Source organism: Octopus sinensis, linkage group LG4, assembly GCF_006345805.1.
Source record: "Octopus sinensis linkage group LG4, ASM634580v1, whole genome shotgun sequence".
Taxonomy (NCBI): Eukaryota; Metazoa; Mollusca; class Cephalopoda; order Octopoda; family Octopodidae; genus Octopus; species Octopus sinensis.
Window position 1 is genome coordinate 72814606 of NC_043000.1, and position 24290 is coordinate 72838895.

The window sequence follows — 24290 nt, forward strand, 5'->3', positions numbered from 1 at the left end:
TTCAACTTTCTATGGATACCCTAGCATAGTACTACTACACTACGTAGTGTTTATTTCTACCCACTTTCAATAATTTTTAATGTTTTGGCTTCAATTTTATTTCATTTTTAATTATTCTTATGCTTTTTTACCCTTTCATCATTATTCTCATTCACTCATTATTACTTTCTCTCTCTCTCAATCAATCTATATATATATATATATATATATATATATATATATATATAGAGAGAGAGAGAGAGAGAGAGAGAGAGAGAGAGATTTTTTTTCTAGTTTCAGCTCAGAGCTGCGGCCATGCTGATGCACCGCCGTATATACATATATTATATACTAGATACCATTGATACTCAGAAAACAGATTCCATTACACTCCTGGGGGAGAAACTAAAAGTAGTTGATAGTTTCCTCTACCTAGGTGACCAAGTAAGTAGTGGGGTGGATGCTCAGAGAATGTTACCACTAGAGTAAGAATAGCCTGGGCAAAGTTTAGGAAGCTTCTTCCCCTACTGGTGACAAAGGGTCTCTCACTCAGAGTAAAAGGTAGATTGTACGACACATGTGTGCGAACTGCCATACTACACAGCAGTGAAACATGGGCTGTGACTGCGGAGGACATGCATAGGCTTGAAAGAAATGAAGCTAGCATGAGCCACTGGATGTGTAATGTCAGTGTCCATGCACGACAGAGTGTAAGCGCCCTGAGAGAAATGTTGGGCATAAGAAGTGCAGGAGAGACATTTGCGTTGGTATGGTCATGTACAACGAATGGATGAAGAGAAATGTGTGAAAAAGTGCCAGTCCCAAACTGTTGAGGGAATCCGGGGTAGAGGTAGACCCAGGTAGACATGGGACGAGGTGGTCTAGCATGATCTTCATACATTGAGCCTCACAGAAGTTATGACGAAAGACCGAGACCTCTGGAGATGTGCTGTGACTTCAAAGTGAGTTCATGGCTTGCAGGATGACCTGCTGCGCTTGAGGAGACCTATTGTGTCAAGTTCATCAACATCAAAATAAAAATCATATAGATATTGTAGTTGTGTTATCCGTGTTGGTGGCACGTACAACCTCACAGTGGAAATGACGAAGTGAGTTCATGGCTTGCAGGACAGCCTGCTGTGCTAATCTTAGTTCGTAGAGTGACCCGCTGTTCTTGAGGAGACCTATTGAGTCAAGTACGTCAACACCAATATCAAAATAAAAATCAAATGGAAATTGTGCCGGTGACACATAAAAAGCACCATCCAAACGTGACAGATGCCAGCGCCACCTGACTGGCGTCCGTGTCAGTGACACGTAAAAGCACCAACCGATCGTGGCCATTTGCCAGCCGCCTCTGGCCCCTGTGCCGGTGGCATGTAAAAAACACCCACTATACTCACGGAGTGGTTAGCGATAGGAAGGGCATCCAGCTGGTCAAACTGTCCAACCCATGCTAGCATGGAAAACGGATGTTAAACGATGATGATGATGATATATGTATATATATATATATATAATTATATATATACACATATAGGGTAGGGAAGCAAAATTTACAATGAGCGTTAAGTTGTTTTTTCTCAGGAGGCATTATTATTATTAAATTATTACATGGTTCAAGAAAAAGTCCTCCATTGTAACGATCTTTTCAGGTGAAAAGATCTTCACTGTCGATGCTGTTCTGAACAGCAGAATTGACAGATTTATCACAAAATCAACAGCTGAGGTTAAGGGGACATTCAAAACAAAACATCCTGCTCAAGTTATGGCTTTTGGTGTTGTGGCTTCCGATGGAAAGAAAATTCTACAAAGCTGATGAAAAGACCAATGTTAATACTTACTACAAGACTCTGAGATACCAGGTATTGCCATGCCTTAAGGCAAACTACCCAGATGGTAATTATGTATGGACACAGGATGGTGCTCCAGCCCACACAGCTAGAAAAATACAAGATTTCTGCAAATCCAACTTTAGCAATTTTTTGGAATCATATTTATGGCCGCCTTCTAGCCCAGATCTAAACTCTCTGGATTATGCTATTTGGGGCGTTTTAGAACATGCTACCAATAGAACATCACACTGCAATATCGACTCTCTTAAAGATACTATTAAAGAAGAATGGGAGAAGTTGTCTCTCGAATATTTGAGGAACGCCTGTGCAAGTTTCAGGAAGAATGTGAAGGCAGTTATTGAGAAAGGAGGACACATAGAATAAAAATATTTTCTATTATGTAAATTGTCTTGTGGCAAATAAATTCTCATGACTTTCAATAAACAAATTGGTCATACACTGTCTTTCAATCCCTACCTCAAAATATTGTAAATTTTGCTTCCGCACCCTGTATAAATATATATATACACATACACATATATATATAACGTAAAGTGTACTAGCCATCTGAATGTGGCTAGCCACTGGGGGTGGGGTGTTACTGACGCTTTTAGCCCCAGGAGATCAACGTCACGAGCTGGCCTTAGACACAATTTCAGTGCCCTTGTGTTAATTGCAAAGGGAGGTCATCCTCCCTCGAAAACCTAAGTGATACATACGGACTATAGTTTCAAGGTAATTGCCTCTCGTCAAGACCTCCCTTTGCAAATAATACAAGGGCATTGAAATTGTGTCTAAGGCCAGCTGGTGACGTTGATCTCCTGGGACTAAAAGCGTCAGTAACACCCCACCCCCAGTAGCTAGCCACATTCAGATGGCTAGTACACTTTACGTTGTCGAGCGGTTACTGTTTATATCTCGTTCAGAGATTTATTAATGCCTTCATATATATATAGTTATGAGGGAAAAACTTGGATCTTGTGATTTTTCCGAAGTCCTCTCCCCACCCTTTGGAAAAGATTTTCTCCACAAATTACTTTATAATCGTAATGTATGGCGTTTGAATGGTATTTCTACAAAATTTCATTGAAAAATCCCCATTTTCCTAAAAGTTATGAGGGGAAAACTCGGATCTTGTTAATTTTTCGAAGTCCTCTCCCCATCCAGTTGCTTTCCGCGCATTTTCGTTGCACTTTCCTCGAGATACAACGTGCCATCTAACCAAGCTCTGGCTAGAAAGAACTACTACCTTATGATAGTTTCCAAACACAGTCCAACCTTCACAACACACACGCGAGAAGGACGCTGTCTTGAACGGGCCGCGTCTTGAAGTGACGTCATTTTCCTTCGCTTCCGATCCAAGAGAATGTTTTGAACCAGCCGCTTCGTCAAGTGATGTCACTTCGCCTCGCTTTTCGTCCCTCATCTTGCATCCACAGCGTTCTGATCCGAAACTCTTTCGGTGCAATATACGAAAGTCAAGAGTGAAGCTTATTAATGTGACTTTTATCTTTTTGCTCCAGTGTTCACACAGGTCACTTGTATGGTATTTAAATGAACAAAATTTGTTTATAACAGAGATTCTTTAAATTTTAAAATTCCGTGTGGTAAGTGTGGAGAAACACAACGTATTTTTGACGGAATGGGGAGTATAAGCAAAAATAATGTATTTTTATTCTTTCACCAAATTCAAAACGTCCTTGTCAAAAGACAGTATGGATCTTTTCAATTCTGAAGCCAGTTTTTTCAAATTTTTCCTACTGAACCAAACAATTTGAAACTTCGTATACTGGTAGAATGTGTCAAAAGTAAACTTAATTGTAAACCAGAATGAAAACGGAATTAATTAGAATTTTAACCAATGATATTCCGTCATTCGGCTTTATTTTATTTACTCCGTCTCGACCACCAATTTGGTGACGTATTAAACATCTTAAATGTAAACAGACCGCATGTCTCCGTGAAATCTCCTTCTAATTATTTAACGTACTCATGTTTCCAGGATCCTATAGTCAGCCACCTTCTAATAACAATATTTAAAACTAGTTAATAAGCCACATGTATTAAATTGAAAATGTTTCCATTCTGTTAGTACTTGCTTTCGTTTGCTATTAAGAAGTGGCATCTCAGTGACGAGGCTTCTAACAAGATTTCGTTTCTAAGCTAATGCGTTTCATTTCACTTATTGTATTTATTTGTGCAAAAGGCAAGAAATTTAATATTAAAAAAGCAAAGAGCTGGCAGAAACGTTAGCACGCCGGGCGAAATGCGTAGCCGTATTTCGTCTGCCGTTACGTTCTGTGTTTGTTTACAGTTTTCAAACGAACGTTAGTACGTCACAAAAGCGCTTTCTACGTCACACTAATAGAATGCAGTCAAGTTTTACACATGAAAACAAACAATCTGATTGGTTAAAATTCGCAGTTTTAATCTACGATTAAAGTCATAAAATAGATTTTTCTCAAATAAACTAGTTCCAACCTGTGTCTTGTTTTGCTAGACTCTATCAGCATACGAAGTTTCAGATTATTTAGTTAAGTAGAAAGATCTGTGGTCCTGGCTTCAGAATTGAAAAGATCCGAAAGTATTTTTCTAGGAAAGCAAAAAAAAAAAAAATACTTATGCGGCTTTCGTTATATTTCATATTTTATACACTTCCTATCTCCTCAAAAATATATCGTACATTTTTCAACGAAGGTAAAGAATACGCACACTGGGTAGTTAGGGTTTTGGGTTAGAGTTTCGCCGAAAACGGGGTGTGCGTATTCTTTATCTCCGCCCATTTTTCCACGTGTATCTTCCGTGTGTATGGCAGTACATAGTATTTTGATATATAAGGTAGGTACATAAAAGTACTAGGTATTTTATCGGCTGACTTACGATGTAAGCACGTGCTAATAAAACGATTATATTTCTAACTGGTGTTATTTTAACCATTTTATCATTGATATTCTATAACAGAACATTATGAATTCCGGGTACTACTAGTGAAGATTGGACCCGGTGTGCGCAGTCGCGCGTCCGCACTAGCTAGTCGTAAGTAATCGATCCTACAACGACTTGCGCGTATGCAAATGAGTTGATTTTACAGAATAAAATAAAAGAATTTTTTAAAGAAAGTAAATAAATTATTTCATAGAACATTGCCGAACAGTGTATATGATTTTTTTACACAAATCAAATAAAATGTGTGTGATATATTCTTTTAGTTTTCAATCATGTGTGTGTGTGTGTGTGTGTGTGTATACACACCGATACAAATAGATATTATATATGTGGTTTATGTGCGATATATTCTTTTAATATCTTTTAGTTTTTGGACAGCATCCATAGTAGGTACATCATTCAGGTATATATATATATGTTTATGTATATATATATATGTGTGTGTGTGTGTATATAAATGTGTATATACGTGTGTGTGTGTGAGTATATATATGCGCATATGTGTGTGTATATATATGTATGTGTGTGTGTGTATATATATATATATATATATATATATATATATATATATATATATATGGGAGAAAGAGAGAAGAAACAAAATATCCTTAAGATGATAAGGAATGGAAAGTTGATATCGATTGATGGATTTGATAAGATGAAGATATTTTGGTAACAGTTCATTACACGTGTGTACCGTGCGTAAGAATGTCTGAGCGAGAGAGGAGAGCATATTACAGCATTCCATGAAGGGTTTTGTTTTTGTTTTTTTTGGTTTGTTTTGATGTTTTCTTGTTAGTTTATTTACACTAAACCCTTAATTCGTCTTCCAACCTACAACACAACTCATTTGCATACGCGCAAGTCGTTGTAGGTTCGCCTACTTACGACTAGCTAGCGCGGGCACGCGCACCGGGTCCAGTCTTCGCTCGTAGTATCTGAATTCCGTTCGTTAAAAGTTTAAGATGCGTTGTTACAGATAATTAATGCATTTCAACTATAATGATGAATTAATTAGCATCCACAACAACATCAGTGTAGAAAACATGAACCAAACAGGACACGAAAATTATAAGATCCACGATAACTGCTGTCTTCTTTTAATTTCAACAGTACTGTTTGAACCAAAATAGTTGTAAGTCTATAAAAAAAAGCATCCGCGATGGCGTGCTTACTGGATAAAAATACCCCTTGCTTTTATGCTGATTTGTTTGTATTTAAAACATAATATAAAGGAGTGCCCATTATCTAATCTCCTTCCATCTAATAGAAAGTATTATTTCTAGCACAGGTCTCCTCATAGGCAATACTTTCATATGACTTAGCAATAGCGCAGGAGTGGCTGTGTGGTAAGTAGCTTGTTTACCAACCACATGGTTCCGGGTTCAGTCCCACTGCGTGACACCTTGGGCAAGTGTCTTCTACTATAGCCTCGGGCCGACCAAAGCCCTGTGAGTGGATTTGGTAGACGGAAACTGAAAGAAGCCCGTCGTATATATGTATATATATATGAGTGTATGTGTGTCTGTGTTTGTCCCCCTAGCATTGCTTGACAACCGATGCTGGTGTGTTTATGTCCCCGTTACTTAGCAGTTCGGCAAAAGAGACCGATAGAATAAGTACTGGGCTTACAAAAGAATAAGTCCCGGGATCGAATTGCTCGATTAAAGGCGGTGCTCCAGCATGGCCGCAGTCAAATGACTGAAACAAGTAAAAGAGTAAAAGAGAGAGAGCTTCAGCATATCAATCGGCGAAATAGCTACACGAAAAAAAGAAGTGTAAGTGATACAACTGATAGTCGGCCTGTGTTTATAAACAAAGAAAAGGTGTTTGGGTGCAAAGTTTTTGTTTGTTTTTTCTTTTTTGCTTTTGTTATTTCATGGACATTCTTTGCCAATCACAGAAAATCGAATTTAGCGCGCTTCTTACACAATCACAAAATACACAACAAATATTAATCCATTTGTATCAATAATATTAAACTAAGAAGGCATACCTTCCGATTCACTACCACTTCTTTTTCTCGTTCGTGTAGATTGCTTTCGAGAAGATTTTTTAAATTGAAATTTGCCAACTAAGCCTTTTGGTTGTTCTTCCGATATTTCGTCCATTTTCATTAATCTTTGATGGATTGTTAATTCTGATTGGTTGAATTTCAACTAACCAATCATGATGCGTTTTTTAACACACAATATCACCGTCTAAATACTTGCTAATGTCTGAAAGCAGTAGTCCAGTGGATTTTGATGTGTGTGTTGTTCTGCCTGCTGGAGGGCATGGGGCCCGTACAGGTGTTTCTACACCCAAACAGTTTTGGTCAGTCTTAGATAAACCGCTGATTGTTTATACTGTTCAGGAGTTTAACAGGTAAGTTGAAACTATTTGTAATAAATTGCTTTGAATGTGCTGCTAACGTAGGGCGAGCTCAGAATACAAGGTGCCGTTTTCACTTTCGGAAACTAACTTTCCTTTCAATTTGGAAATAAATGATATCAACTATGTTAATTGTCAAATATGGATGTTTTGAAATTAATCATGCAGAACTTCATATCCGGTATAAAACGGAAATGACGTAAGACAAAGGGTGCGTCTTAGCAGCTGACAGAAAATACCACACATTAATACAATACCTACCTTTTTATATCACACTCCAAACTATGAATCGAAATTGAACACAAAACTTACATTATTTGTCTAACAAGTGGCTATCTCCTGTAGAGATGCATTATGTATTTTATGGTTTTATTTTTCTGGTCAATATAAAGATCCTCGCCCGTTAACAACAAAAAAACCAGCCTGCAGGGTGTAAACTGTAGAAAACTAATATGAAAAAAATTGCGCAAATGAACCTGGGGTGAGGAGAGAACGGCAAGATTTCCGCCCTCCCAAACCCCACTTTCTAAAAAATTTTTTTTCTTTTTTTTTTTTTCGACACAAACCCCACCCCCTCTTTTCGGCTACGGGGAATATGAATCTGCAAAAAAATTGTCATTTTAAAATTACCACCCACCCTCATTTCCTTCATTTTTCACTTTTTCCTGATTTTTTTTTTCTCAAAATATGTGGAAAAATACGGAGATTATGATTCAATGAGTTCCAAAAATGAAAAATATGTAAAAAAAAAAAAAAATACTAACACAGAAGCACAGAGAAATGTGTAATATACCAACACAGAAAAATTAAAACAAAATACACAAGTGAAATCAACATAGACAACAGTGAACCACATCACAGTGTGCGGTTGTCATGGTAACAAGCTGCTAATGCCTCTCTTATCTGTTGATTGGCTAAAATTACCCAAATTTCCCAACTTTAATTCCAAATAACATCAGATTCTTTAATTTACAAGATAAAGTAATTGGGTGATTGTAATCAAAATTTAGAGTTGCATCAATACACCAAAAGTGAAAGCAATCAGAGCAAAATTAAGTGGGGCTCGTTTTGTAAATGCGAAAGATTAGATCCCAGCTTGGTCGCACAAATCAATAGAGGTAAACCTTGGATTCTGCCAGAGCATGGCAGTCTTTCACTTCGGAGGTCTGCCAATTTTGGGCAGAGAACCACCAAACTGGAGGACCAGGAGTTGAAGTAGAAATTGACGGGACTGTTTTGGTCCGTCAGAAGTACCAATGTGGCAGGATTGTGAAAACAGTTTGGCTTTTTGGCAGACTGGAATGGAAGGCATTCATCGTTCCATTGTTAAACGAATGTGGTGAGGCCAACATACGAGATGCTGGGACTCTGACTGCACTCATTACTTGTTACATCAGGCAGGGGTCAATTATTTATAGCAACTGTTGGCATGCCTATAGTAACCTCAATAACCTGGGCTATACACACTATCAAATGAACTATAGCATTTTGTTGATCCTGTCAACACATCTATTTACTCTCAAAATATTGAGCATTTATGGGGAACCCTCAAGAAGAGCATTGTTCGACCTGGAACGAGGCCTGAGTACTTGAAGCAGTACGTCACTAGGCTCCTGCATATAGGCACATGTACATGTCTGTGCGTGCATGTGTATGTATGTACATGCGTGCATACGCGAATACTATGAGCATTTTTACTCCTTTACTTTTTACTTCCTCACCTTCGGTTTTTTTCCTTTATTCAACTATTATTATTATTCTAATAGCTCCTTTGTCTTAATAATGGTCATAGTATTTTCCCTTTGTTTAACGGTCATTTTCATAGCATATTTTGATTGCCTCAATAACTGAAGAGACGCCGGTGCAGGTTTCCGTCCTGACATCTGAAACTCGGAGTTTTGTTATGGCAACCGAATAATTGTCACATATATTAGAGATAAATTCCTATATTTATATAATATCAAGGTCTCTTTAATTCTTTTGTTGTCTTATTACTATTAATATATATATGTATATACACATATATATACTCATATACACACACACGCGCACATATATAATTGCCCTTGTGCATCTACAGCACACAAATGCTATCTTCCCGGTTAACCTTCCTTTGATGTTGCTGCACCTCTTATGCATCCATAGCTTACACTGGGTACATCTTATGGAGTTTCTACCCACATCTTTTCTACAGATCGAGCAGGGCCATCTACCTGAAGGGTTTTGAGATGTGTTTGTCTTCATACTTACCAGGACTTTTGTTCTTGCAACATTGACTCTAAGACCCTTCCTTCGATTCTAAACCTTGTTTCCACGCCTGAAATTTCTTATCTAGTTCTGGTAATGAATCTTCTATGGGAGCATGGCTATCAGCATTGAGGAGCTCCCAGGGGCAGCTCATCTTGAATTCCTTTGTTATTGCCTGGAGGACTATGACAATTTCCCAGACTGTTGTTTGGTTAATTTTAAGCTTTTTTTGCTATAGATTTTGCCTCCTTTGTGGAGGGTTATAATTGTATTTCAGTCTATAGCCATTATCTAATTTATAAATCTGAATTTATTTGGTCTGAGACAAAAAAAAGACACACTAGGCTTTGCCTTAATTTTGGGACACCCTGTATATATATATATATATATATATATCAATATTAATAATACAGTGACTGTTTCTTGTCAGGAACAAAAGGATTAATAGGACTGCTGTAGAAGTACTCTATTGAAAGAGACAAAAATATCAAACTAAAATTATTGAACAAACAGATGCAAGGTCATCCGCATATCATTTCATAATTCGAACGCTTTAAATATAATACACCCCTGAAATGGCCATAGGGATAAGTAAATATGGTTCCCTTCTTAACTATAAGGCTTCTTTTACCTGAATAATTATTTATTTAATAAGATTTCTAAACGATGAACTTTTATTTTATTTACATGATATATATTATATATTTTTTATATGCTCCTATATGTATGTATATATATATATATATATATTTTATATATTTTCATATACCTATATATTTTTATATATTACTTATATTATATTTTTACTTTCTACGTCTTTTTTAAAAAAATGTATTTTTTCTGAATCGCTAAAATATTAACTCTAAAATTTTTGATGATAAGAATTTTTTCTCGCACCTTATTATTATTATGTGCTAGTCTGCTTATACAGATGAATTATGTTCCATCTTGCGGGATGTTTATATGTATATTCTATGATTAAATGTTCGAATTATGAAATGATATGCGGATGACCTTGCATTTGTTTGTTCAATAATTTTAGTTTGATATATATATATATATATATATATATATATATATATATATATATACTCAAAATAAGCAACAAGAATAACTTCGTTAATTTGGTACGATTGTTTCACACTACATCATTTTATTAAATGTAGTAAGTATTACAACAGTTTTAAAATGTTGAGCAATCATCAGCCATTAATAGAGGTTTTCCTTTAATATATAATTTTCATATCAATTGATAACATTATAGAGAAGGTAGATATATAGACAAAGATGTGGATTTAAATTTTAAGAACATTAAGGTAGTAGAGTTTATCAACTGACTAAAGAATATTCAGTTGTTTTGAACTGCTAGAAGGTTTGGGAAGAATGATCAATTGAAATGAGACAAGGAAGATTTTCTATTTATAGAAATAGGGGTGAAATAGATGTCACAGTTCTATATAAAGAAATCGGGGTAGAGAAAGAGGGTTGGCAAACAGATTTTGTATTAGGAAAACTAGGTTAATATCAAATGGTCATAGTGACCATTTATAGAGAATACAGATATTCTTTTATACTTATATACATCAACTTTATATTTAGCTGGCAGGCTTTGAATATTTTGATACGTTGGATTAAAGGAGAAATTGTAAATCTAATATTTATTCATTTTGGAGAAAAATCTATCACTTATTATGAGTAGGCATAATACTCATTAACTTAGGACAAAAGTCTTATTAATCAAGTATTAGGGGTCAAATATATATAATAGGAAAATTGGAAGAGGGGTAATCAAGAAGAATGGTATTCATAGGTTTAGTAGAAGGTGATTTATTTTTATGAAGAGAAGTAATTAAGAAGAGTAAATTACTCAGATTTCATAGATAGTGAATTGTTATTAATGAATTAAAATATAGAATCTGTTAGAAATAATATTTACTACCCGCGGAGAAAGGCTAATTAGTTAGGTAAAAATATCCTTTGATATCAATTGATCATTCCTCCCAAACCTTTTAGCAGTTCAAAACAACTGAATATTCTGAATATTCTTCAGTCAGTTGATAAACTCTACTACCTTAATGTTCCACATCTTTGTCTATATATCTACCTTCTCTATAATGTTATCAATTGATATGAAAATTATGTATTAATGGAGAACCTCTATTAATGGCTGATGATTGCTCAACATTTTAAAACTGTTGTAATACTTACATTTAATAAAATGATGTAGCGTGAAACGATCATACCAAATTACCGAAGTTATTCTTGTTGCTTATATTGATTATAATCACCCCATGGATTTATATGGATAACACCATACTAAATTCTGGTGCATCTAACTTAAGTACCATATTCATTTGAATCTAAATTTTGCTGAACTTATATATATATATATATATATATATATATATATATATATATATATATATATATATATATATAAATAGATAGATAGATAGATAGATAGCAGGTTGGTAGATATAAAAGAGAGATTCTGTCTGCTTGTGTGTTTGTTTGTCTCACAAAGTCCAAAGTAAAAGGTTCAAGGGAGGCAACACTAATTGTGCACAAACCTATGAAGAACTGCATTAAGGCAAATATTCTCACTGGTTTTGGTAAACATCTCATAAAGTGAAAGTAATTGTCTCAAGGGAAGCAACACTAATTGTGCACAAACCTATGACGAGCTGCATTAAGGCAATTATTCTCACTGGTTGTGATAAATGTGACACTCTTCGTTCCTTGCATACTAGTTATACCATCTAACGTCCCATTCAAATTTAAGCACTTAAATTTTCCTATACCACTTTCTTTTGCCATGAGCATTACTAAAAGTCAAGGCCAAACACTAAAAGTTGCTGGATTGAAGAACAAACAGAAGTTCATATATGAAATCCATCTATTTTCTACTTCAATTATTGTTATATGTTTTTCTCTTATATAATACACACATAAGGTCGAGTAAATCTAAATCTAATTGACAAAACACAGCATTTGTACTATTACTTACTGTTGCCTTGCCTTCCACTCCTGTAATATAACGTTAGAATTTCAGCACTAACATTGACAGGACACAGCATTGGTAATTTCATTTCACTGTTACTTACTGATATTCTTAATCAAAAAAATGTCTCCTAAAAAAAGCCCATCAAAAACCATTGTTGGTACTCTTGAGTTTCAAGCGTGATGCTAGCAATCAGCTATTTTGAATTTGAAATGGCTGACGACTAGCATCATGCTTGAAACTCAAGAGTACCAACGAATTTGAAACCCCCCCCCCACTATTTTGATCCATACATGTGTGTCTGCATACATTTTTTGAGTGCATGTGCGCATGTATACTCTTACTCTTTTACTTGTTTCAGTCATTTGACTGTGGCCATGCTGGAGCACCGCCTTTGGTCGACCAAATCAACCCCAGGCCTTATTCTTTGTAAGCCTAGTACTTATTCTATCAGTCTCTTTTGCCAAACCGCAAAGTTATGGGGATGTAAACACACCACCATCAGTTGTCAGGCGATGCTGGGGAACAAGCACAGACACAAACATATACATATACATGCTTTCAGTTTCTGTCTACCAAATCCACTCAAGGCTTTGGTCGGCGCGAAACTATAGTAGAAGACACTTGCCCAAGGTGCCATGCAGTGGGACTGAACCTGGAACCATGTGGTTTGTTAGCAAGCTACTTACCACATAGCCACTCCTACGCCTATATATATCCTATATTCTACCGATACCACTATCAACACTTACCTCTACCTTGGATTTTCTTTACCTCTTGGATACTTACCATTGGCTGCACCTCTCTTTCGCGGATCAAAGTGACTTTGCATTGATGTGAAATCCTTAAAAAATATACCACGACGTCTACACATTTCTCACCTTGAACTTTCAACCTTGAACTTGTTCGCATAAACTGTCCCGTTTGTTGTATTTTTATTTTCTCTTATATTACCACTTTTTTTACATTCATTTCATGCTTTCCACATTTTCCTGCATATTTGTTCTCCTTTCCGTCTTTCTTCCCTCTCTGGATGTCCATACTCCGTTTCCTCTGCCTGCACCCTCCTTTTTTTTGCCTCCCCCTCTCTCTGCTTCCCTTCTTTCTTTCCCTTTTCCGTTTGCCCCGTCTTTTCTGCCCCTATCGCTTACTTATCTAGTTTTTTCATACGATTATTATTTTTTTGTTTTTTTGAACGTTTGTTTTTTCCCCTTTTTTCGCTATCCTTTTTTTCTATTTTTTTCATACGATAATTTTTGTTTTTTTGTTTTTTTGTTTTTTTTTTGTTTTTTCGAACGTTTTTTTCCGCTATCCCATCATGCCGGATCCTAGGTCCTACCTCCTCACCCTCCATCACCGTTTGAAGGATCATCTCCGTTCGCTTCCTGTATATTGCCTTCAGCCGTCCGTTAATCTCTCTCTACTTCTTTTTAAAAAAACCCGCTTCTCTAGCCATGTCTCTTTCCTAAGCCGCTGCCTACATCACCGACTCATCCCTAAAGGTTTCCGCCTCCACTTCCACCCTGCTCTCCACTCGGATTCTTCCATCTTACCCATACTCCGCACCACATCTTACCGCCTTATGCGGGCCACCATTCGCTCCAATCTCTCCAAACTACATGCCATCAACCGCCTTCTTCCTCCTGCTTTCTCCACCTTCTTCTCCTCTCTGCCGCCTCTCTATGCTCCAAACACGCTACGCTTCATTATCCATTTGAATCAACTCTTCCATCAATTTCTTTCTGATACCAAACTTCGTAAACTCCAATCACTCTTCCATTCCACCCTACCCGACGCCACTACCCCAACTCCTCCACCACCCTTCTACCCTCCCGATAGGCTCCATCCACCCACACCTAACCCCACTGCCCCTCCCTACAACCCCTTCTCCCCTCCCGTTAGGCTCCATCCACCTACACCTAACCCTACTGCCCTGCCCAACCACCCCCACACACCTCCCCAATCCCTCCCCCTCAGACCTCCACGAGACCTACCACCCCTCCTACTTCTATTCCACCCACCCCTTCTCCACTTCCGTCTGTTGTTACCATTCCCCCCGATCTTCCCCTCTCTGCGGCTGAACGCTCCGTCCTTGGTAGGGGTCTGCGTTTCATCCCCCTCACTCCATCCTGTAAGGAATTCCAGACGCAAGTTGATGTCCACAGCTTTGTGCGCCGTGTCCGGTTGGGTGCGCATTACCACGACTCACCACCCACACCCAACGAAGAGGACTGCTTCACTGGCCTGGGCCGCCGACCATCCCCGTGGACGCCAGATCCTAGCAGTGGATCTTTTCGCGGGCGCTTGTCAGCGTGCATTGGAGCGGTTCAACTTCTCCAGGCGCCAACGCCGCCTCAACATCTCCCCGGCTGAGCTCTTGGCTCTTCGTTCCCTCCAACGGCGCGCTGACATTATCATCAAACCGGCTGACAAGGGTGGAGCTGTAGTGGTGTGGCGCGCGGACCTCTATAGGGCCGAGGCTTTCCGCCAACTCAATGACACCTCCTTCTATTCCCCTCTGCCCTCTAACCCCACACGTAGCTACCAACAGACGGTATCCTCTACTGTCCAAGACCTCATCTCGTCCTCCAGTCTCCCCCGCACCGCATCCAACCTAATTGTGCAAACCCCACGTACCCCCACCATTTACTTCCTCCCCAAAATCCACAAACCCAACAACCCTGGCCGCCCCATCGTCTCCGCCTGTAACTGCCCCACGGAGCTCATCTCTAAATACTTCGACCGTGTCCTTGCCCCCCTAGTGGCATCTCTTCCCTCCCACATCCACGATACCAACCATGCTCTCCGGCTTTTCAACTCTTTCTCCTTTCCTCCCGGCTCCTCCAAAATCCTTTTTACTATGGACATCCAAAGCCTCTATACTGTTATCCCTCACCACGAAGGACTGCAGGCCCTTCGACACTTTCTTGACCTCCGCTCTAACCCTGTACCTGACACCTCCACACTCATTCGTCTGGCCGAACTTGTCCTTACTCTGAACTGCTTCTCGTTCGCGGGCGAGTTCTACCATCAGGTCTCGGGAGTGGCCATGGGAACGCGAATGGGCCCCAACTATGCGAACCTGTTTGTTGGCTATGTTGAGGCCCAAATATTCTCTAATTTCACTGGTCCCACTCCTGAACTATATGGTCGTTACATTGACGACATTATCGGTGCCACTTCACTCTCCCGCGAACATCTAGATTCCTTCCTCTCTTTCGTCCAATCTTTCCATCCAGCCCTCCACTTCACTTCCACTATCTCCAACACCTCTGTCTCCTTCCTCGACATTTCGGTTAGCATTCTTCACTCCACTCTTACCACCTCCATTCACTACAAACACACAGACTCACACTCATACCTCAACTTCTCTTCCTCCCACCCAGAACACACCAAGCTTTCCATCCCCTATTCCCAATTCCTCCGTCTACGTAGGCTCTGTAATGACGGACCATGACTTTGAGACTCAGTCTCAACGTATGGCTCACCACTTCACCCTACGTGGATACCCCCTCACCACTATCCACACCGCCCTTGCCAGAGCACGGTCCGTGGACCGTGTATCTGCTCTCTCTCCCCGAACCCGCCCTGTAGTCTCCCGCCTCCCTTTTCCCCTCACTTACCACCCCACGACCCTACATCTCCAACGCACCATTCTTCGAGCTTTCCGTTCACTCCAGTCCGACCCGTCCACTTCACACCTCTTCCCTAACCGACCCCTCCCCTCTTTCAAACGAGCCCACAACCTTCGAGACCTTTTGGTCCATAGCTCCTTCCCTGACCCTACCTCGCAACCCGGCTCGTTCCCCTGCTCCCGCCCACGTTGCCGCACTTGCCCTTACCTCTCCAACACCACCCGCCTCACTAGCACCCACCATCGACCCTATCCCATCATCCACTCCTTCACCTGCACCTCCAGCAATATTATCTATTGCATCTCTTGCTCTCTCTGCAATTCCTTGTACATCGGACAAACGGGACGGCGCTTGGCTGACCGGTTCGCGGAACACCTTCGTGACATCCACCTTGCGAACGATACACCGGTCTCACGCCATTTCCGCTCCACCAGTCACTCCTTGCAACACCTATCTGTGTTCGGTTTGTCCTTACACAGAGGCCATCCGGATTCCCGTTTGCGCCGTGAACAGGAATTAATCTTCTCTCTTCGCTCTTATACGCCATTTGGTCTCAACTCTCCCCCCCTCCTCATCTAACCCCCCTCTCCCCCCTCCTCACCTATCCTTTCCCCCCGACCCCTACTTCTTCAGTCCTTCATCCTTTCACCCCTACTCCCCTTCCCTCTTTCTCCCTCCCTCTTCCCCTTCCCTCTGCTCCCTCACTCCCTCTCTCCCCTTCTCTCTCCCCTTCTCTCTCCCCCTCTCCCTCTTTCCTCCTTCATCCCCTCCTCCCCTTCCTTCTCCCCCATCCTCTCCTCTTCTCCCCCTCTCCCCCTCCTCTTCTCCCCCTCCCCTCTTCTCCTCACTACACCACATGACTTTACACATCACATCACATATGATGTGCCATACTAATACATACACCAACTAATACATACTAATACGTACTAATACATACTAGTACATACTAATACATACACCAACACTATACATACACACGTCCAGACCCCGCATACGCACTTATACTCTCTCATACACACACACACACACACTTATACATACTAATACGTACTAATACATACTAATACATACACCAACCCCATACATACGCACGTCCAGACCAATCCTACGCACTAATACTCTCTCATACACACACACACACACACACACACACCCTTATACATACTAATACATACACCAACCCTATACATACACACATCCAGACCCCTCCTACGCACTATTAGCTGGTCCCTCAACCCTATTATCAACCCTATTATCTCCCCTTATTTCGCTCTCGCGTCTCATGTTTGATCTTTGACCTCTGGCCGAAATCAGATCGCCATGTTGATTCGTTAGCTACTGCACGCATTTTTTTTCTCTCTGTGTATCTTTCTGTTGAAGAGCGTAGGCTCGAAACGTTAAAGACTTTTAAATATTTATATTTCCTGAGCGCCATACTAATACAATTGTTCGTTTGTTTTCCACCTGCCTTCGTCTTTTGTTTAGTTTCATAAAGCTTCCCGTTATATATATATATATACACACACACACACACACACACACACACACACACACATATGTATATATACATATATTTTTTCCACTAGTAAATTTAATTGCCTTTTGGACATACACATTTTTATATACAGCAATAATGACTTTGTCACTGGTGATGCCTTCTCTGTATATCACAGAATTCTAATTCTATCCTGAACCCCTCCAATCATGTTTACCATTCACTGCATTCTTCACCCTGTCCAGTTCTCTAAACCATTTAACTTATATTCAGCTCCCTGTACCTTGTGGGTGTGACCTAACACATCTTCCAGCATCTTCTCTTTCACTCACTCTCTCCTTTCTTCTCTCTCTTTCCAACTGATAATATATTGGTCATCTTATTCTGGTTCAGCAGTAGTCTAGCACTCTGTTTGATTGACCTCCTAGTGGCATCATTTATTTGTTCTGGTCACTTGTAGCAGTAGTCCAGCACTCCTGTTGGTTGATTTTTTTATATGTCATTTGCTTTTCAAATGTTTTAGTCACTTATTTTTGTCTGATAATTAATTGTCCAGTGTTCTGGTTTGCTGATTCCCTTAAAATGTCACTTGTTTTTCTGATGACCATTTGAAGGTATCGTTTGTTTATTTTCTTTATCCTGTGGGTCCAGTTTTGATCCAAAAGAAAATCTAATTGATAACTCCTATATTTAATAGAGTTTTATATTTAATTGCCCATGGGCATGTAGTGTAGTGGTTAAGTGTGTGGGTTACTAGCCCCAAGATTCCGTGTTCTCTCTCTCTCTCTCTCTCTCTCTCTCTCTGTATGTATACACTTTATTTATGGATTAATGGTGCTACCAATAGTTTCATGCAAGGAAATTCACAATTGTCAAATGTTCCACTTCAGAATGTTGATAATCTGTCTCTATGTTCAACGAGACTACGTGAGATTATGCAGGATTTTAAGGAACTTTAAATATTGCTTTGGTTTTTAGATAAACAGGGGAAGGGTGGTTACTCTTTTACAAACTTAAGTTATTTCTCTTGTATTAAACATGTTTTTTTTTTATTTTTGTAAGTGTTGATGGAGATTAAAAATATTTGATCTTACGGTCAGCACAGTTTAATTGCACTATAAGATTCTTATATAAATGTGTACAACATATGTCACATACCTGCACTTTTGTGGATGAATGTGCAGGTGTAGACAAATTATTTTGTGGATTTACCAAGGTTTTAAACATTTACAAGTTTATGAATGTATATTTTGCAAATTGAATGGAATGATATCTTTATGTTTTATATGTGTGCACAGCTTAGAATTCAAACATGACTTCCTGCTAAATGGAAGAACATAAACATACCAACACTAGTTGTCAAGCAGTAGAGAGGAGACACACACACATATACATTGGTCATCCTGAAGTTATAGTAAAAGACACTTACCCGAGGTGCCATGCAGTGGACTGAATCTGGAACCATGTGGATTGCAAGCAGACCTCTTACCACAGCTATGCCTAACATTATATCTGTTATATATTAAATTTATCCTTGCTGAATAGATGGTACGGTTGACAGTGGGTGATGCTTGATATTTTTCAGTTTAAATCGTTGTTTGTGTAAGCAAATGGTCAAAATGTTCAGGGATTGCATATGCTTCTCATCCTTTACATTTACTGGCCTTAGCTATGATGCTCTTCTTTATTTGGGGGTTGTCCACACTCCTTTTTCTAAGGTTTCATACCATATTAGAAAAAGCTGTTGTATGTCTTTTATTTCTATCTGTAAACAAAGTTAGGTGCTGCAGGTATTTTTCCTGAAAGCATTTCCAGTCATTCCATCATCAGCTTTTGTGGTCCCATTTATATCAGTGATATTGGTCTTGTAAATTGTTCTTTTTCCAGGCACATATTCAAAAGACAGTAACTGGGGAATCTACAGGACAAGATATTTGTGAGGTGTTCCTATTGCTACCATTCTTATTGTGGTTAAAGATCATCAAGCCTTTGGGAGACAACTATATAAACTTTAACCATGTTTCAAGTAAAGATCTTGTGATATTTATGTGAGCATGGAAAATTTCAGAAATCAATAGGTATCTTTTGAGGGTACTTCTTACATTGATAGAGACTCTGACTATCTGCCATCAATAATTAAGCAATTTGTAGTATTTAGTGTTTCCAACATATCCTCTGATGAAACAAACTTCAAAAAATAGCCCTGTGTAGCAATACCTCCTTACAAAGATCCAATTTTAAGAACAATATACTGAACCAAACTTAGAAAAAAATTTTTGTCTAATCATTCATATAGCATGAACATGGCTATAAACATAGCTTGATGATTTCTGTTAATTTGTTTATGTTCTTGTAACTTAGTTGTTCTGCAACTAAGTATAGTATTACTACCAAACAAGTAAGTACTGAAATTGATTTGTTTGAATAAGACTTTCACTGTACTATCCCAGCATGGATGCAGTCCAATGACTAAAACAAGTAAAAGATAAACTATGAAATGTATTTTTCATAATAATGTGTATTCAAAGTCATATGCTCTATATGCATATGTGCCACTTAGACATTTAATTCAACTCCTTTTGTTTCACATGTAGTATGTGCATATTTATCTGCCATTCAATTCAATATAATACCTTCCATAATTACTCTGTCATTTACTTCCTTGCCTTTGCTGTCTCAATCATTGTTTCTCTCTTACTGTGTGAGTGTATGTGTAGTGTTCCATTACTCATTGCCTGCCATCAAGCCAAGCTTGTGTATGCACTATGCACATATCGGGGTTAGATAAGACTTCCTCCCAGTCGATCATTTTGATCGGGTGAGGCTTAGTTTTTTTGGATGAGCGAAGACTAAGCTTAACGGTAGCTGATACAATTCTGTGGTCAGAGCCGACAGAACCAAAGGAAGAGTAGGATCTCGAGTCCTTAACACTATTGCGCCATTTCTTTCGAAAGATGAGGTAGTCAATTTGTGCCCTATCACCAAGTGGGGACTCAAATGTCCAAAGTTGACCTTTTGGCCAAGTTTGGCCATGGGCTCTTAGGAGATTTGTTTTGCTCCGCCTCTGTTCTGTTTTTGTTTTTTCCAACGGATTTCCTATTTCTTCCTGAAGAGAAAGACACAATATGGTCTCCTTATTCAATCAGAATTTGGTAAATTGTGCCTTTCGAAACACGTGTAGAATGCAATAAAACGATTTCTGTTCAATCTTCGTTCAACTCCATTTCTTCAATTCACTAATAATAATATATATATATATATATATATATATACACTCACACACATACATATGATGTCTTTGGCTTTTATTTCTAGAATTCCTTGGGTGCAGAAAATAATTGTCTGTGTTGCAAAAGAATATGTGGAGAGCTTTGAAGATTTAATTTGCCAGTATCATTTAGATAAAGTGGAAGTGACCGTTGCAGGCTTTTCTAGACATCAGTCAATTTTTAATGGCATTAAAAAAGTTTCTTTAGGTAAGCTATGATTTATTTTTTCTAATTTAACTGCTTATTTATTTGCACCACTGACAAGTTTATGCTCTTCTACTTCAATGGGGTTAAGCTCTGATAACTTTCCATAGTATTGTGCTGTTGTTAATTCATTTCAGATTATCGCTTCTTTTGTGAATGGAAAGCTCTACCAAGTGTCCAGCAAAATGTATTTATAAGACAATCCCTAATAAACTAAGTTGTATCTCAGTTGTAGTGCCAATGCATCTTTCTTCACTTTTGGAATTTCTGGAAGTTGTCCATAGGACCTAGATTGAAAGTATTCCTGAACAGAACAACCAGTTGATATTCATCTTCAGAGTTTCTATGTGAACATTAATCCTCTGTAGAATGCCATGGAAGAACTTGCATTGACTGCATTGCCTGATAAGTAGAGGCCTGTGACCAGCTGATGACACTCTACATAATGTCAAGACAAAGAGATGGTAACACACACACACACATACACATTTATTTTACTTACAAATATAGCTTTTAAGCTTTAATTTTAATTTTTTGGCTTACTGCTATTATAATGGTTTTAATTCTTTGCATTTTCGTATTCTTGGTATATTCTATTTTTCACTCACTTTTGCAAAAAATTTTGAAATTCAACTGTTGTTTGTATTTATTTTCCCACTGTGGTCAATCCCCACTTGCATCCAGTTAATATTTTTTTTTAATTAGTTACCCAGTCAAATTTAAATGCCTATTTGTTGAACTGTTAACCATAAATAATTCTATATGTACTCACAATTTATAAAATTTCATTGCCAGCCATTATCTCAATTGTCTTATGAACAGCCACATGAAACTCTGAGTAATAGTTTGTGAATTTTATTTCAGCTTTAATAAGATATGATATATATATATATTATATATATATATATATATATATATAGTTGATTAAATATATCCTTTGGAAACAAGGTGTACTGGATGTCAATTAAGTGCTCTAATATGGAATAAGTCTAAAATCTTAAAAGATATTTAGAGATTCATGAGAGTGATTATATATTAGGGAGTAAAATAGTGGAATAGTTATATCTTAAAAATCATAATAAAGGTAAGTATATGATATTAGAAATATTGTATTAAATAAAGTAGAGCTATGATTATTAAAAAGTTTTAAAACATTTAAAAGTTCTTACAATCGTTTCGTGAATATACTTCCTCTTAAAATGAAATCTGAAGTTGATAAGCATCATTGGGAAGTATATCCACTCAGAGAATCGAGTTGAAAGGATGAATTTTGGTGGAGGAAATTGAATGAAGAAAATGCTGTTTAAATCAAATTAGGAAAATGTTGTTTGAAAAATTATTGGTATTCATATATTTGTGTTGGTATAAATTTGAGCTAAAACTCTAAAAAAGTAGAATAAATCTGTAGTAAAAATCCGTGATGGATGTGTAAAGATAGAATTCCTATGATCCATTCCTTCTTCCGTGTGTAATCAATAAATGCAAGAGAATAAAAGTGATTATTTGTTGCTTTTATTATTATTGAGATAAAACCAGAAGATACCATTATTAATATATATTTTATGCAAATGTAGATATAGTTGTGTATTGACTTGATATAGAGTGAATTAATGTATTATATTTAAAGTGAATTAGTTATATATCAAAAGAGTACGGGTTCAAGTTTCAAGAGGATAAATTCTAAGTATTTATTTAATGGATAATCTGTATCTTTTGAATATATTTGTTTGATTTAAAATAATTTAATTTTAAGTTGTTTTTTTTTTACTTAGAATAATCTTGGTATTTTATTATGATAATGAAATATGAAATACAAAATTCTAATGCAAAGCTTTTCTTAATGATCTCTTATATTTAATTAACTATATATATCGAGCTCTCTCTATATAAAGAGCATTTAATACTGGATTCATGGATAAACAATATACTTATTCTTTCAAAAGACACATTTTTATTACTGTTACTTCAGAAGACTAATGATTTAATAAAAGCAATGAGATGACAGGCTTTCTTCTACAATAACAAACCTACTTTAAAAGAACAATATAATAGTAATTACAGTCTCAAATCTTAAAGAAATCCACCACACAACCCATTATTGAATGAATTTGAAAATGCAGTATTAGAAATAGTTAAATCTATTAGATTCTCGAAGTCTACTTTCAAATACCAACAAAATTTATCAAAAATAGTTAACCAAATTATTAAATCACCTAAAGTACATGTCTTTTCTGATAAGACTGGAAATATATACTCCATTACCCCAAAACAATACCAAAACTTTATCCAAAAAAACTATGAAAATCATATAACATTACAAACACGTCCAACTTAGAGTTACATTGTAAAATTATGCACAAACTGGAAGTTGAAGATCATACTGAAATATATACTCCGAATACACCACGCTTCAATGTAAAAGACCATAAGTCTGATTTTAATATCAACCCTACTATAAGAGTAATTTGTCCAACCAAGTCAGATCTCGGAAGAATCAGTAAAGATATGTTAGTATTATACCTACTGCAAAGAAAAAACTCAATTATAACCTTTGGTTTAGCACAGGATAAGTTATAACTTGGTTTCATTTACTACCAAATAAGGCTGATTCTTCCGTCTTGCAATTTGATATTAACAATTATTATGCCTCTTTACCACCGATCATATTAAGCAAAGCTATAATTTTAGCTAGAAGTCTCTAATATTACACCACTTGAAATTGATTTAATATTATTAGCTAGAAAAACACTTATTAAATTTAGCAATAAATTATGGTGCAGAGCTACAAATAATAATTTATTTCATATCACCATGGGATCTTCTGATTCTGCACAAGTTACAGATTTGGTAGGCTTATATCTATTGCATAAGACTAGACAATATTTCCTTCTCTCAAAGGAAGATTATATAAAGATGATACTCTCCTGATATATAATGGATACTCCAAAAGAAAAATAGGAAAAATAAGAGAACTTTATAATTTCTTTTAAAATGTTGGTTTATCTATTTCCTTTGAAGAAAGCTATTGTAAAGCAAATTTTTTGGATGTAACTCTAGACTTCAATACCTTAACTTATTCTCCTTTCCACAACCCTAATGAATACTTCAAATATATAAACATTCATTCGCACCATCATAAATCATTACTAAAGAGCATTGTATATGGTATATCCATTAAAATTTCAGATATTTCCAATAATGAAGAAATATTCAATAACCATGCAAACTATTATGATCAAGCTTTAGTTGCAAGTGGATCTAAGTAACATATTATATATATAAAAGATACAGAACTTAAGAATT

The 24290-nt window shown here is 37.3% G+C and overlaps 1 protein-coding gene and 1 long non-coding RNA gene across 4 annotated transcripts in view; one reads left to right on the forward strand and one right to left on the reverse strand.

The window, feature by feature from the left end:
• The window catches only part of LOC118763004, a 40458-nt gene extending 33568 nt beyond the window's left edge, over positions 1-6890 (reverse strand). For both annotated transcript variants that reach the window (XR_004998757.1, XR_004998758.1), the window contains exon 1: positions 6757-6890. This is a non-coding gene — a long non-coding RNA (uncharacterized LOC118763004). The remainder of the gene's footprint in view (positions 1-6756) is intronic.
• A 52-nt stretch (positions 6891-6942) lies between these two features.
• LOC115210488 (D-ribitol-5-phosphate cytidylyltransferase) overlaps positions 6943-24290 on the forward strand; it is a 105349-nt gene continuing 88001 nt past the window's right edge. For both annotated transcript variants that reach the window (XM_036502140.1, XM_029779091.2), the window contains exons 1-2: positions 6943-7127; positions 20830-20990. In XM_036502140.1, the coding sequence (XP_036358033.1) occupies positions 6976-7127; positions 20830-20990 (313 nt within the window). In that variant the 5' untranslated portion in view covers positions 6943-6975. The remainder of the gene's footprint in view (positions 7128-20829; positions 20991-24290) is intronic.